Below are 13,303 nucleotides of genomic sequence, written 5' to 3'. Positions count from 1 at the left end.
GTAAAGACCAGAGGGGCCAAAGACTTATAAAACTATACAAAAGTCTCGGGTTTTTAAGGCAGGTAAAGTTTGCCCCAGAAGGTGGTCAGAAGGTGCTACGCATGACAAATACTAAACACTACATAATTATATTTGTTATATCCTTAAAAAAAAAAGGGGGGGAGGGGGGAATACCAAAACTTAATATGAATCATTTTTGAAACCAATTGCTTGTGTCCGAGGAATCTTCTTGAATCAAAGATCAATCTTTCTTTGGACAGCATTTATTAGTCCCAGACCAAGTTTCATTTTTTTGTCTCTGACATCTATGACACTGGGAAGCCACTTTCCCTCCCCTGAGCCTGTTTTCTCCACTGTGTAGAAAAAGGGGGTTGACCTAAGCAACCTCTGGGTCTCTTTTACATCCATGATTCCAAAAGAATAAATAAAAAAATAAGCATCTATGCCAAGCATGAAGCAACTGGACTAAACAAATTGTTAATGATGAAAACTGAAAAATGGATCAAAGAACATACTAGTTAAGGGTGAAATAATAGACTGTCTTCTGTCTATGACACTGAACTACATACACTGCACAATGTGGTACTTTAGAACTAGAAATGATCCTAAAGATGAAAAAGACAGGAAGGTCTACTGGACCAGATCAAACCCACATGCTGGATCAGATACAAATTTGAGGATGTTTTAAAGACGAATTCTCAAGATATCTGAAAGAAGGGAGGATACCAAGCATCTAAATCCATTAACAAACAAAAATGCACGACCATCTCTACATAGTTTCTGTAAGAGCAGTTTACAAGTGAACTGAATATATCTTTCAAGAAGGTATGAAAAGGAGGCAGATGGGTTTGCACAAATAATACTTTTGTGGCATACCACATCTTTATAATCATGTTTTTCAACTGTAAAGTGCAGTGAACATAAGAACTCTACCATGCTTGTCAATTAAAGTGTTTAATTCAGTAAAGCAAAAGGATGTCCCCCAACAAGCTTTTACATCTTTTTGTTAAAAATATAAACAATTACTTAAAAACTTTCTTTAAAGACCATCTGATTAAAAGTATTTAGACATAAGATACAGAAATGGTATTTGTAATACTATGGTATTAAATGGCAGTAAATAAAAGGTAATGCAAAAGAGCAATATTTGCCACTCTCATGAATGATAACCAGTACAAAAACTAAATCAAAGAGGGATTTTCTATGGATGGTGAGGTCCTCCAAATGTTTGTTTTTAGATGATATTATCCTAACTGGTTCACACTTCAGAACATTACTGAGCCTCCTACATGAGATCAATAATAACAACTCCTAAGTTTGGCCTAACAACACACACACACCCACACCAAGTGGAGGAAAAAATTACGTATTGTTTGGACCACGATAAGCAGTTGAGTGGATAGCCCACACATCCAACCCATCAATATATGCATCTCTGATGGGCATTGCATATGCACAATTAAGTGGATCCAGAGCTGAAAAAAAAAAAAAAAAGGATTGTGGTATCTCCAAGAAATTTTAGTAACTTCAAAGTTCATCTTTTTACTACCAATATTCCTTTGGTATAGATACAGGTAATGGAATAACAATTGGCATTCTTGTTGGTCTTTTAAAGTTTGTGAAAAAGTTTAGTACATATTATTTTATCTTATCTAAGCATCAATACAACATTCTCTGGGAAATATATGGTGTGTAAGTTACTTGGGAGAAGAAATAATCCCTTAATTTTTTTTTATGCCAGCAATATTTATGCAAGTGCTTCTATTGACACTGGCCTAATTCAGAAGGTATAAACATAACCAGATGAAACCAGATTGAACATGTTCCCTCACCTTCAGTTATTGCTCTGCAGCTGGATACTAGATTTCTCGCCATACCCAAGGGTTTAAGGACTGTCTTTTGTTGTGTTAACTTGTGGGTCTTATAGGGTACATGCTAATGGCTGATAGAGATATTGTAGCAGTTACTCGCAAAATTACTGGCCAAGCATTTATTAAGCAATTACTTTCTGCCAGCCACCATTCTACTGGTTTGGTTTGGAGTGTCAAATGTATCAAAGATCATTAAAACTCACAACAAAACAAGACCAGTCAGAATGAAGTGCAAAGTAAAGTGACATCTAAAATGAAAAAAGGTAGACAACTACTCAGAGATCTGGCTAAAGAGATGTTGTCACCTCCCCTTTTCAAAAGACTATTTAATCTCTCCATTTCTGAAGTTCAGAAGAAGTCCAGGAACTATGGTTTTGTGTAGCTTCCAGATTATATTCTGTCTGCCTCCATTATCACTTTTCCAAGACTACATGGAAACTCTTGTCAAAAGTCCAAGTGAATCCATAAGATCTGGGCATCCTCATTAAACTGTAAAATACTCTCCAAAAATATCTGGGACTTATTTTTTTTAAATTTCTAGTGGTCTTGCCTCCATTGAGGCACTCAAAGATTTGGAGAAATGGGCTATTCATCACAGAACATTTAAACATACCATGTATATATAGTTTCATGTTTCAAATGTCTCAAAAATCTTGTGAATGTAATGTCAAATTGCACAGAAAAAATTATTATACTTAGAGGAGGTATATCAAATACTTTAAGTTTTTTAAGATGAAAAAATTATGTTATTGTATAAGTCAATAAATTTAATTATTTGACTTTTTCCTAATTAATTTGCATGCTAATATGAACTCTACGGATAATATAGTCCCTTTGTTTCCAATGAAAAAAACTGATGTTAAGTGATTCACTCATAGATGTCAATAGGATACGAACTCAAGACTTTCTGATTCCATGTTCAACACTTTGGGAAATGTGCTCTTCATATGCCTTTCAAATATCATCTTCTCCAAAAAAGTAAAATGACAAATTATCCATGGCAGATGTGAGTAGTTTGCAATACTATACATAACCAAAATTGCACAAGAAAAGCACCACAATGAATACTGTCAAAAACATAACCAGACGAAGAGGTAGGTCAGCATGTAATGGGAGGATAATATAATGGGAGGATAATAGAATGAAAATCTCTCTCCTTCACTGATAGCCACATAAGGCATCTAGAGAAAATCCTTTGGATCGGCAGACCCTCTGGAAGATTGAGGGAGGATATGTATACCACAACACATTTCTTCCTCTTAGTTACTGATTATTATCTAAAGTTTTTTCAAGTAAATCCCACAAATTGGAAATATTTATGGTAGGAAGGAATATTTAAGGAAAACATGAAATGAACTGAAAAGTAATTTTTACTTGATAATCAGACAGAAAGAGTATAACAAACTGATTCACAGTTCAGTTTCTTTTCTTCCTTCTATTGTATATAACACTCAGAATATATCTATTGTAAGATATTGTAAGACTTGCTTCATTTTCTCAGAAAATTATAATTGAAGTAATAAGACTCTGTAATCGGTCTCCATGGTTTGTGGGGAACCAAACCTGTGATTTCACCAGTGTAGTTACATAAAACAAATGCCTAGCAATGCAAAGTTGTTTCTTCTCTTCAATTCATAGTCTTATACAATTACTTAGGGCACTGAAGGTGAAGTGATCATCAAGGTTCACATAGTCAATATGTGTCAGAAGCAGGCCTTAAACTCTAGCTCTCTCTGTCTAATATACCAGTGTCAAACTTAAATAGAAATGGGAGCCTCTAATTCAAACATATAGATCCCTATAATCCAAATATTAACTCAGTTTTAAAATGTCAAATGATCTATGTTTTTATTATATTTTTGTTTATTCTGTAAAATAGTTTCCAATTCTATTTTTGTTTGCTTCAAACTGCATTTGGGAGAATAGCAAGCTGTATGTCTGACACCTCGGCACTATACCATATGGCTTCTCTATTAGGACACAAACATAGCTGCTCCTAAGTACAGCTATTTTATGTGATAGTACATTTGCTAGAGTATCATCTACCTATCTGTAAAAATGAAGTTGCTTCTGAATCGGGATCAAAGATTTAGAATTAGAGGCTTCATAGGGTACTACAACCTCCTTAGCTTACAGAATGCAAAATAGAATCTGAGAGGTTAAATGATTTTGCCCCAACTTCACATTTCCTACCCTCAATTTATCAAAGGGAGGACGGGGTAGAACAGAGGATTAAAAGCTGTATCATTCTAGTCTTCTTATTATCTATTCTGCTCTCCATGGGTATAGCTATCTTTTCTCTTGAAGCATCTCTCTGTAATATGCCTATGTTCCCATGGCCTTTGTGTTTCTGACGGTATTTCTAAGTGTGTCTCTGTGAAAGGGTGTCTGTATCTGAATATCTTTGGGAGTATATCTATGGGTATATCTCTCTGACAGTAGGTAGGGGTGTCTGTGATAATGCTGCCACTAGATGGCAGGATTAACAAGAATGAACTTTGTCAGTATTGGCAAAATTCATTTAAGAAATGCTAGCATGGCTGGGAAAGAATAAGGAAATATAACAACTATAAGAAGCAGCCTGATGAAATAGAAAGCACCTCAACTCTGAACTCACTTTCTGCAGGAGGCCTTTCCCAGCTTCCTCCCCATTTCCCACTCCTGCTCTCCCTTCTAAAATTATTACCCATCTCTGTATTTTCCTGTGTGCTCATCTTTATTTGATTTTGGGCTCTGCCATCAGAGTATGTGCTTCCTGAGGACCTGGACTACTTTTGTGGCTTTCTTTGCATCTCCAAAGCTTAGCATGTAGTAAGTGCTTAGTGAAAAATTTGCTGACTAATTTGGAATCAAGAGAAGCTGGGCTCAAATCCTAGCTTTGTTACTTACTAGTTGCATGACTATAGGTAGGTCACTTCACTCTGTTAAGTTTGTTTACATATCTGTAAAATGAGAAGGTGGGATGAGGTTGTTTTTAAGAGGTCCAGCTCATAATATAATCCTACTTTATATAGATTAGGGAACAAATGTCCACAGTCGATAAAAGTTCAAGAAACAATACATTACAGCAAGTTAACTACTGAAGTAGGTGCCAGAAAGGTAGTAAGAAGAGAAACAGTATAGGTAAGTTAGAAAAAGGAACAGAGAACAGATGCATGAGGGGAAATAACCTGGATAAGATAGTTAGACAGAGGGAGGAATGGGGATGAAAAACAGCTATGCCAAAAAAAGAGAACAATCTGATCAGAGGGTTGTATTTCAAATGATTTCGAGAAGATATTGGGGATACACACACACACACATTTATGTACGATAAATTTAAGCTAATGCATACAGTATGCCCCAACCACCATTGAAAGCATTACATTGATTTTTCATTCAATTGAACAAATATATTCAGTGTTTTTATTTAAAGCACTGTGCTTTAATCCAGACTGCAAGCTACTTAAATTACAAGTAAAAAAAAGTACACAAACATAGACAGAAACTTATCTGAAAATTGCAAATCAATCTTCTGATTGAATGTAGCATATATAATATCAAGTAATTCTGAAAACCATTAAAGTTTTCTTAAGTTAAAACTGAACTGATTTAATGAGTGTGACTTCTCAAAACCTACAATAGCAAAATGTGAATGTTCCTTCTGCATTCAATGAACATTCCTTTTCAATAAACACCAGATAGCTAATAAAAATTATTAATTTCAATTTCCTTATTTTGAAAGCTAGATTACTTTTTCAGTACCTGAATAAAGGAAACTCCCAGTATCTATTTTAAAACATACCCAAGGGGGTAGCTGGGTAGCTCAGTGGATTGAGAGCCAGGCCTAGAGATGGGAGGTCCTAGGTTCAAATCCGGCCTCAGACACTTCCCAGCTGTGTGACCCTGGGCAAGTCACTTGACCCCCATTGCCTACCCTTACCACTCTTCTGCCTTGGAGCCAATACACAGAATTGACTCCAAGATGGAAGGTAAGGGTTTTAAAAAAAAAAAAAAAAAAAAAGCAAAAACATACCCAAGCTCACAACCTAAGGTGTCATCCTCAATCCCTCATTCTCTCTCTCTCCAAATATCCATTCTGAAGCCAAGACCTGATGATTTACCTTCTTAACATCTTTTCACTTACACCTTCTTTTCTCTTCTGATACTGCTACCACTCTTAGGCCTACCCTCATCAACTTACACCAAACTACTGCAACAGTCTACTTCAGTTCTTTGATACAAAGTGTCTCTCACTTTAGCTCATCCCCTCAATAATCTGTCAAAATTATCTTCCTAAAATGCAGATCTGAGAGCTTGGACAATTCATCTCCTGACGGCATTTTCACTGACTTGTCTCCCGTAATTAGAATGCCCTTCCTCCTCATCAACTGCCTTCAGATCTCAGCTAAAACCCTACTTTATCCATGAAGTTTTGCCTCCTTTTAATTCCAGTGCTTCCTTTCTGTTGATTATGTTCGATTTACGTACACACAACTTTTGGGGTAGGTATTGCATGTTATCTCCCAAACTAGACTATGAGGAGCTCAACGAATATAGAGACTCTTCTGTCTTTATATTCCTTTAGCTTAGCACAAAGCAGGCACTTAATACACTGTTACTGATGGACAAAAATCATCAATTACTTTTCTCTCATTTTAAAAGCTAGATTAACTTTTCAGCACCTAAATAAAGGAAATTTAGGAGACTTCTACTACAAATATGTATATAACCAATAAAAATGAAAACAATATGTAAATATAAAATAAGAAACTGGCAATAGAACTCAAGACTAGAAAAGTAATAGACTAGAGGCATAGAATAAGCTATGTGCTCTTTAATTAGATCAATATATAAATTTTGTCTAACATTCTACTATTCTGTAAGAGTAAGTTTCAATTATTTAGAGGTGGGAAGGTACATGGAGATGGTACTGGAAAATGACACGAATAAGTTCAATCTAATTTCTAGTTCAAGCTGATATTAGGAGGCTTTTTTAAAAAAAGGTTAAGATTTAGCCTGAGAGTAAAAGTCATATTATTGACAAAAAAAAAAAATGAAGGCACATGTTCTTTAATACACACACACACACACACACACACACACACACACACACACACGGTCAAAGCATCACCTTTTTAACATTAAGAAAAACAGAGTATTATTGTGGTTGTTATTGTTATTATTTATTGGCAGCATGGATCCTAAGGTGAAAAATTCTTCATAATAGCAATAAATTGAAATTATTATATACATTATTTTAAAAGCTAACATTAAGATTTTAAGTATTTGGAACTCCTGATTAGATATTATCTTTGCCATTACTTCAAAGGTAGATGTAGTATCTGTTAAGCAGGACAAATCATAAATCTGACCTGAGAAAATGACTATTTTAGTCAAGTCTATTATTGTTTCAGTTCTGTAATAATCTTTCTCCTGCTTAATTTAGGCTTTGCTAGAGATTCTTAATTAAAAACCTCAAAAATCTAAGACCTACATCAGTATGAGGGCGTTAAAACGTAGTTACTATCAGGCAGGTAAAAAAGCAAGTAAAAATGTTTGGAAATGTAAAAGTAAAGTCTACGAATAATTCTTAGTTGAATACATGTACCAGACATTTAAGGCTTACATGATAAAAAACTCTTTAATTTCAACTAACTCTACTATTAAGATTGATAATTTTCATGAATTCTGAATTAAAAAATTTTCTGAATTTTTGATAGAAATAATGGATTCAAAATTCAAATACCACTTGTTACTTTTATCTTTCCCTAATGTCAACCCCTTCTTCCCAATTTTACTGATCAAGTGCTAGGATTCTACAAATACTTGAATTCAAGAGATGCCAGCAAAATGAGACAAAAGTTCAATTAGCAAGTAACAGTACAGGAAAAAAAAAAAAAGGTCATGGTTTTACTCCTTCCTAGTTATATTTGATTTTGACAGCTATTAAAATTATTTGGAATTTCAAAGAGGGAACTGATGAAATGCAGAATAAGACTTCATCAAAGAAATAATACATACTTAGCCACAGAAACAACTTTACTGAATAGAATATAACTTAAAGAAAGTGATTTGGATATAAAATTGTCAAGTTTTAAAATTTACTTTTAACTTATGAGATAATCTCATTTTACATTCTAATTACTGAAAGTGATCTGTGGAAAAATTTATAATAATTTGTAATAACAAATCTAATGATCTACCTTGTGCATTTACTTTAAAAACTTCAAAAGTCCAATGGCCTAAGAGACATCAAATTTAAGTTAACATGAAGTTTATTATCTTATAGGAATTTGAAATATGGGCAACAAATTAGAATAGCATTAAGGTGCTGAAAAGGAACTAAGTATTTCTGTTAATAACTTACTGTTGAATACGGAGACCTGTTCGTTTCTTTTTTTTTTTTAACCTCTGAAGTTATTAGAATTGATTTCACTCTGACCATCCCCCTGAAAAGGTGGATAAAAATTAAAGTTAGATATTTTGGTACAACTCTATTTTAAGAGTAATATGGACTTTAATTAGTATTACTCTATATGGTTTTTTTCCTTTTTTGAAATAATGCTTAACTATATGACTTTCTATTAAGTTTTACATTAAATATATAGTAAGTTTTATAATTTAAAAAATACATACTCTAAATATATCAATTACAAAAATGCCTTATACAAAATAGCAACATATCACACTGTTTTTATCAATCCTTTATTGAAGATAACAAGTTGGTTATGTTCACTGCATTGTATGAAACATCACAATATCATATTGGGAGGTACTATCATCAGTACAGGGGTGGACCAGAGTGGACAGTCGGAACAATAAACCATTTTGCATTCTTCATTCCCTACCTTTTAACAACCCCCAAACCCGGTTAACAGTATTTAAAACACTTTAACTTACAAGGCTAAAATCTAATGAATAAATAAAATATATTGTGGCAATAATTGTCTATAGACAAAAAAAAAAATTGGATGCACAATGAAATCAGATGATTAGAAAAGCTGGCCATAGGCATATGTGTCACTTTACAGACACAGCTTAGGGAAAAAGTTACAGAAAATACCATGAATTCCATTTCACACAAAACCAGTTGATGACTCATTAGCTTAAACTACACACAAGGGCAATAACATCCTCTCTGAAACACAGTTTAAACAAATACAAAAATGTTTACAAGGCATCCACATCATGTAAATCATATACAGATGGATACATTCATTGCTTCCCCTACCCAATAGCATCTTTTAGATAAATACTCTTCATGTTCAGTATTAACTGAGCTTAATACATGCACAACTCAAAAGAATTCAGAAAAATTAATGTTATTGCAAAAATAGAATTAAACTAAGAATCTTCAAGTACCTTACATGACAGCCACTCTGTACCATGCCCACTGTTTATAAAATGAAAGGTCACGGAACCCATGAAAATATCTCTGTAATATTTTCTTAGATCTAAAATAGATAATTTTAACTGTATTTATAGTAATCTCAAAGTGATATTCTGAGTTCTGAAAATAATGCAAAATAAAAATACCAATTTTACATAAAACTTCTGTTTTTGTCTTAAGCTGAAAAATCAAACTATAGAAAAACCACATTTAGAACAAAAAAATCACAATTTACATTATAAAGGCAAATTTTCATAATAAAAAACTGAAGCAGTGAGAGATGTCAAAACAAATTGCATCTAATTATAAGTTAAATCAGTTTGGTTGAAGGAGACTTCTAAAGTTAGAAGTTAAGGATGTGTTGTGCACATGGATAAAATTCTGAAGGAATTTAGATGCCTAAAATCATCTTATTATTGCCAAATACACTTATCTTGAAGCAAGGCAACATCACAATTTGGACACTGTTGGAGAACCCAGTCTGGTATTACAGGTAAAACTGAAAAATAAAAAAATAAAATAAAAATAACAACACTAATAAATACACATCCTATAGCATATTGCCCAACTGAAATTCCAAGCCATAGAGCCTTGAAAGCTTCCCAACTTGGTAAAGTGAAATAAGTAGCGTCTCAGACAATTACTTGTACTCTTACATGCTTATATGTTGTGACTTTTGTTAAAATAAAAATCAGAATGTATCTTCAGAGTACAACTATTATCCCATGCACCTCAGGCACATTTATTGATTTATGGTAGAATCACTCCATTGGTTTCTAGTAATCAAGTTCAATACAGATGTAATCAGTATGCCTGAGGTCGTCAAAATACTGTAGTATAGGCAATGCTAAGAGTGGCAATATCAGAAAACACAAAAATGAACATATGATGGAAAATTCTGATAATTTTCTGCTCATTTCACAAAATGTTGGAAATCCACCAGAATTATTCCCTGGTATTGAAGAAAACTGTGATTAAAAGTTTTTCCCCCAAATTTTCAGAATCAAAAGCATTTTAGTAGATTTGTAAGGCTACCATGGGTCTTCTAGATCTCCAGCACCCTACAGGAAGAGAAAAGGAAGAATATTAATATTATTCACCTACACTACTGCCACATTGGACTGAATTTTAAAAGTTTAAAAAAAAGAAACAAAAATCATACAAACAAAAGTACCTTCTATTTGAAAAGCTGCTTTTATACAGGTCATTTCCATTCCCACCACCTTAAGCCTTTTAAAAAATCCAAAAGCATAACTGTATTGTACTTCAAAAATTCATTTTGAAATGGCAGAAAGACTGATACATGGATCAGTATCATTGCCACTTCCATTCCATTTAAGATACTTTAAAAGATAGTTTATCTACAAATTACCTTCAGAAAAATAAAAGTTCTTCTTAGCTGAGCAAGAAAATGGATTTCTACAGAATTTCACATTCATCAAGGGGAAAACAAAAATTGTTTCTGCTGAGTGATCAACAGCTTTTTTTTTTTCTTTTGGAAAAACAAGCAAATATGGCTTTTAAAAGTATCCCTAGCATAAGAAATAGAAAGCAATCATTTTATTATTCCTAAATAATGAATACTTGCTCTAAAATAGCTAGTTTTAAAAATTAGATGGGTGAATAAAATTTTTATTTTCATTTATGTACTTTTTTCTCCATCCAGGAAGTTAATAAAATGACCAAAGTTTTATATAAAAGATTTGCTTGCATATTAAGTAGAAATTTTTGGTTTGGATTAGGTTTCAAGTATTCAGTTGGACAAAATAACTGTAATCTTTAAAATCCATTTTAAAAAATTACAGCATGCATAAATTATTCCACATTTCATGCTTTATTGGGGGGAAGTCTTAATAAACACAAGCTTTTTTCCACACTAAACAGTTTCATATACATTTTGTTGTACAGATAACATCTATACAGAAACTACAAACCACTGTTTCAAGAATAGTACACTTTTTCTAAAACTATACTTATTTTATAGAGAATACACAAATTCAAAAGAAACATTTAATCTCTTGCAAGGTCTAAAAATAAAACTACAGTGCTTTAAAATAAATACAATTTCAAACAACATGTCAAGAGAGCATTCCAAGAAAGAATTAAAGGCTATCATCAGCCTTTCTATAATAACTAATACTAAACAAAAGACAAAATTATGAAACTTTTGAGTTCACTTATATGTAAAACAATGTAAAGCAATAAAGTTAGGTATTAACAAAGAACCTGTCCACAACAGAAATTAATCTCAGTTTAATGAACCAAGGAGAATTCATCTGGTATTGTCCAATTTAAAGAAATAAACAGGAAAAAAACAAAAACTACTGACTTCAAATGGTGGCCTGATTTCAGGCCCACCTGATAAATGAAATAGGATATAAAATTTCATTAAATCTAAAGTACTATAGTAAAACTTTGAATTATCTGATAAAAAGTGTATGCAAAAAAGGCCTTTTTAAAAAATAAGACTGTACAAATAACACTAGTTTTCCAAGATTCACATAACAGACTGATACACAAATGCATACATTATACTAGCTAGGCAAAACCATCAAATCAAAGACCATAAACATATTAACAAAAGAGAGAATTCATATGCTTGAATCGCTCATGTCTGCCCCTGCATCTTCATCAGAATTTTCTAATTCAGCAAGATCACTTTTTGTTTCAGTATGGGACTCCATCACTTCCATTAGGTCTTCAGGATCATCGTTTGAAGAAGTAGCTGCAGCAGCTGATTCAGGAGGAGGGCTGTCTTCTCCCTGTATTTTAGCTAGCCTGTAACTAGTCAGCATCTCTTCCAGAAGTTGTCGGTAGTTTCCCCTATGATTAATTCTCATTTGCCTGAGAGCTTCCACCAATTTTCCCTGTGATCCATTTTCCTCAGCATCATCGGAGGCCTTTTTTTAAGATTTAAGACCCCAGTGTCAGTAGACAAACTAGGATAATTTAACAAATAACATTACATACTATATAGCAAATATACTAATTTCTCTATCATGAGGTGTATAGTCTAAGCATAAGACCATTTTATTGAGCAAGCAGAATCTAAGGAACCTGATCACACATGAAAAAATTCCATGCTTCATCATCTATTAAGCAGTATTCAAAATGCTACTTTTAGAGAAGATACTATCTTTATATTCTTTCATGCTATATTTTATTATAAATTATTTAAAATACCTGAAATTTAAAGTACTCTTATAATTCAGCAGTAATTCAATGATCTCATTTAAGTAACTTAGATATAATTTCTAGTATACCCTGTTGTATATTGTAACAGATGGTCTTAGAATATTTGTCAATAATAGATTATATAATGCCAAAGCATCTGAAAAGTAAGTATTCCTAAGGATAATTTTTTAATGTCTTTCAATTATAGGAGTTTGAATATTGCTAGCTCCCATCCAAAAAGTAACTATTTTTACAAAAGCAAAAAATTATGAGTTTAATATATAGTAACAATGTTTTAAAGCCTTGAAAATGGACATAAAAGTATTAGCTATTGACGAAATGAATCTGATTTTTAAAACAGGTAAATTAGAAGGCATATAAATTATAATTACTCAAAACTGTACTCTGGATAATTTAAGGTTTTAAAAGAGAAAAAATTTACTTTTTTTTTTAAAACTAAGCTCAGGATATTTGTTAATGCTATCAGGTCAAACTATTAACACCTTCAATTTTGGAACCTATTACTAAAATTTAGCTATTGGAGTAGAGTCTCTATCTTTTCCTCAAAATCTACTTGAAGTTCTCTACATATTAAGGAGCTATATTCTACAGTGGTAGAGGGTATATCTAAATCAAAGAAACTTTGGATCTTTTAAGTAATCAAAGTATCAAAAGTATTAGGCAATTTAAATATCGAATTATTTTTTGATGGCAAAAAATTTGTACCATTTTTGGAGGATCAGTCTCAATTATTGCACAATGAAACATATTAAAATATTAGGAATCTACAAATTTCATATTTAAATACCTCTGATCTTAGCAGCTCAAAGCTTTCTCTACCTTTTCTAAAGGTATGACTGATAAAAGGCAAAGGCAGGGCCCCGAA

At 32.7% G+C, this 13,303-nt stretch overlaps 1 protein-coding gene and 1 long non-coding RNA gene across 4 annotated transcripts in view; both read right to left on the bottom strand.

The window, feature by feature from the left end:
* Positions 1-939: 939 nt before the first annotated feature.
* On the bottom strand, positions 940-8,485 carry LOC123236838. Its single transcript, XR_006505438.1, has 2 exons — positions 8,221-8,485; positions 940-1,475 (listed from the first exon to the last, which is right to left on the bottom strand). It is a non-coding gene; the product is annotated as an uncharacterized LOC123236838 (long non-coding RNA).
* Positions 8,486-8,542: 57 nt separating this feature from the next.
* Positions 8,543-13,303, bottom strand: part of PPM1B (protein phosphatase, Mg2+/Mn2+ dependent 1B) — a 76,499-nt gene continuing 71,738 nt past the window's right edge. For 2 of the 3 annotated variants that reach the window (XM_044663283.1, XM_044663284.1), the window contains exon 6: positions 10,702-12,143. In XM_044663283.1, the coding sequence (XP_044519218.1) occupies positions 11,835-12,143 (309 nt within the window). In that variant the 3' untranslated portion in view covers positions 10,702-11,834. Of the gene's footprint in view, positions 10,305-10,701; positions 12,144-13,303 lie in introns of those variants that run through there. The other variant, XM_044663285.1, reaches the window with a different exon arrangement.

The sequence above is a fragment of the Gracilinanus agilis genome, chromosome 2 (genome assembly GCF_016433145.1).
Source record: "Gracilinanus agilis isolate LMUSP501 chromosome 2, AgileGrace, whole genome shotgun sequence".
NCBI lineage: Eukaryota > Metazoa > Chordata > Mammalia > Didelphimorphia > Didelphidae > Gracilinanus > Gracilinanus agilis.
The sequence above is the reverse complement of the archived record's forward strand: the minus strand, read 5'-3'. Positions and strand labels throughout refer to the sequence as shown.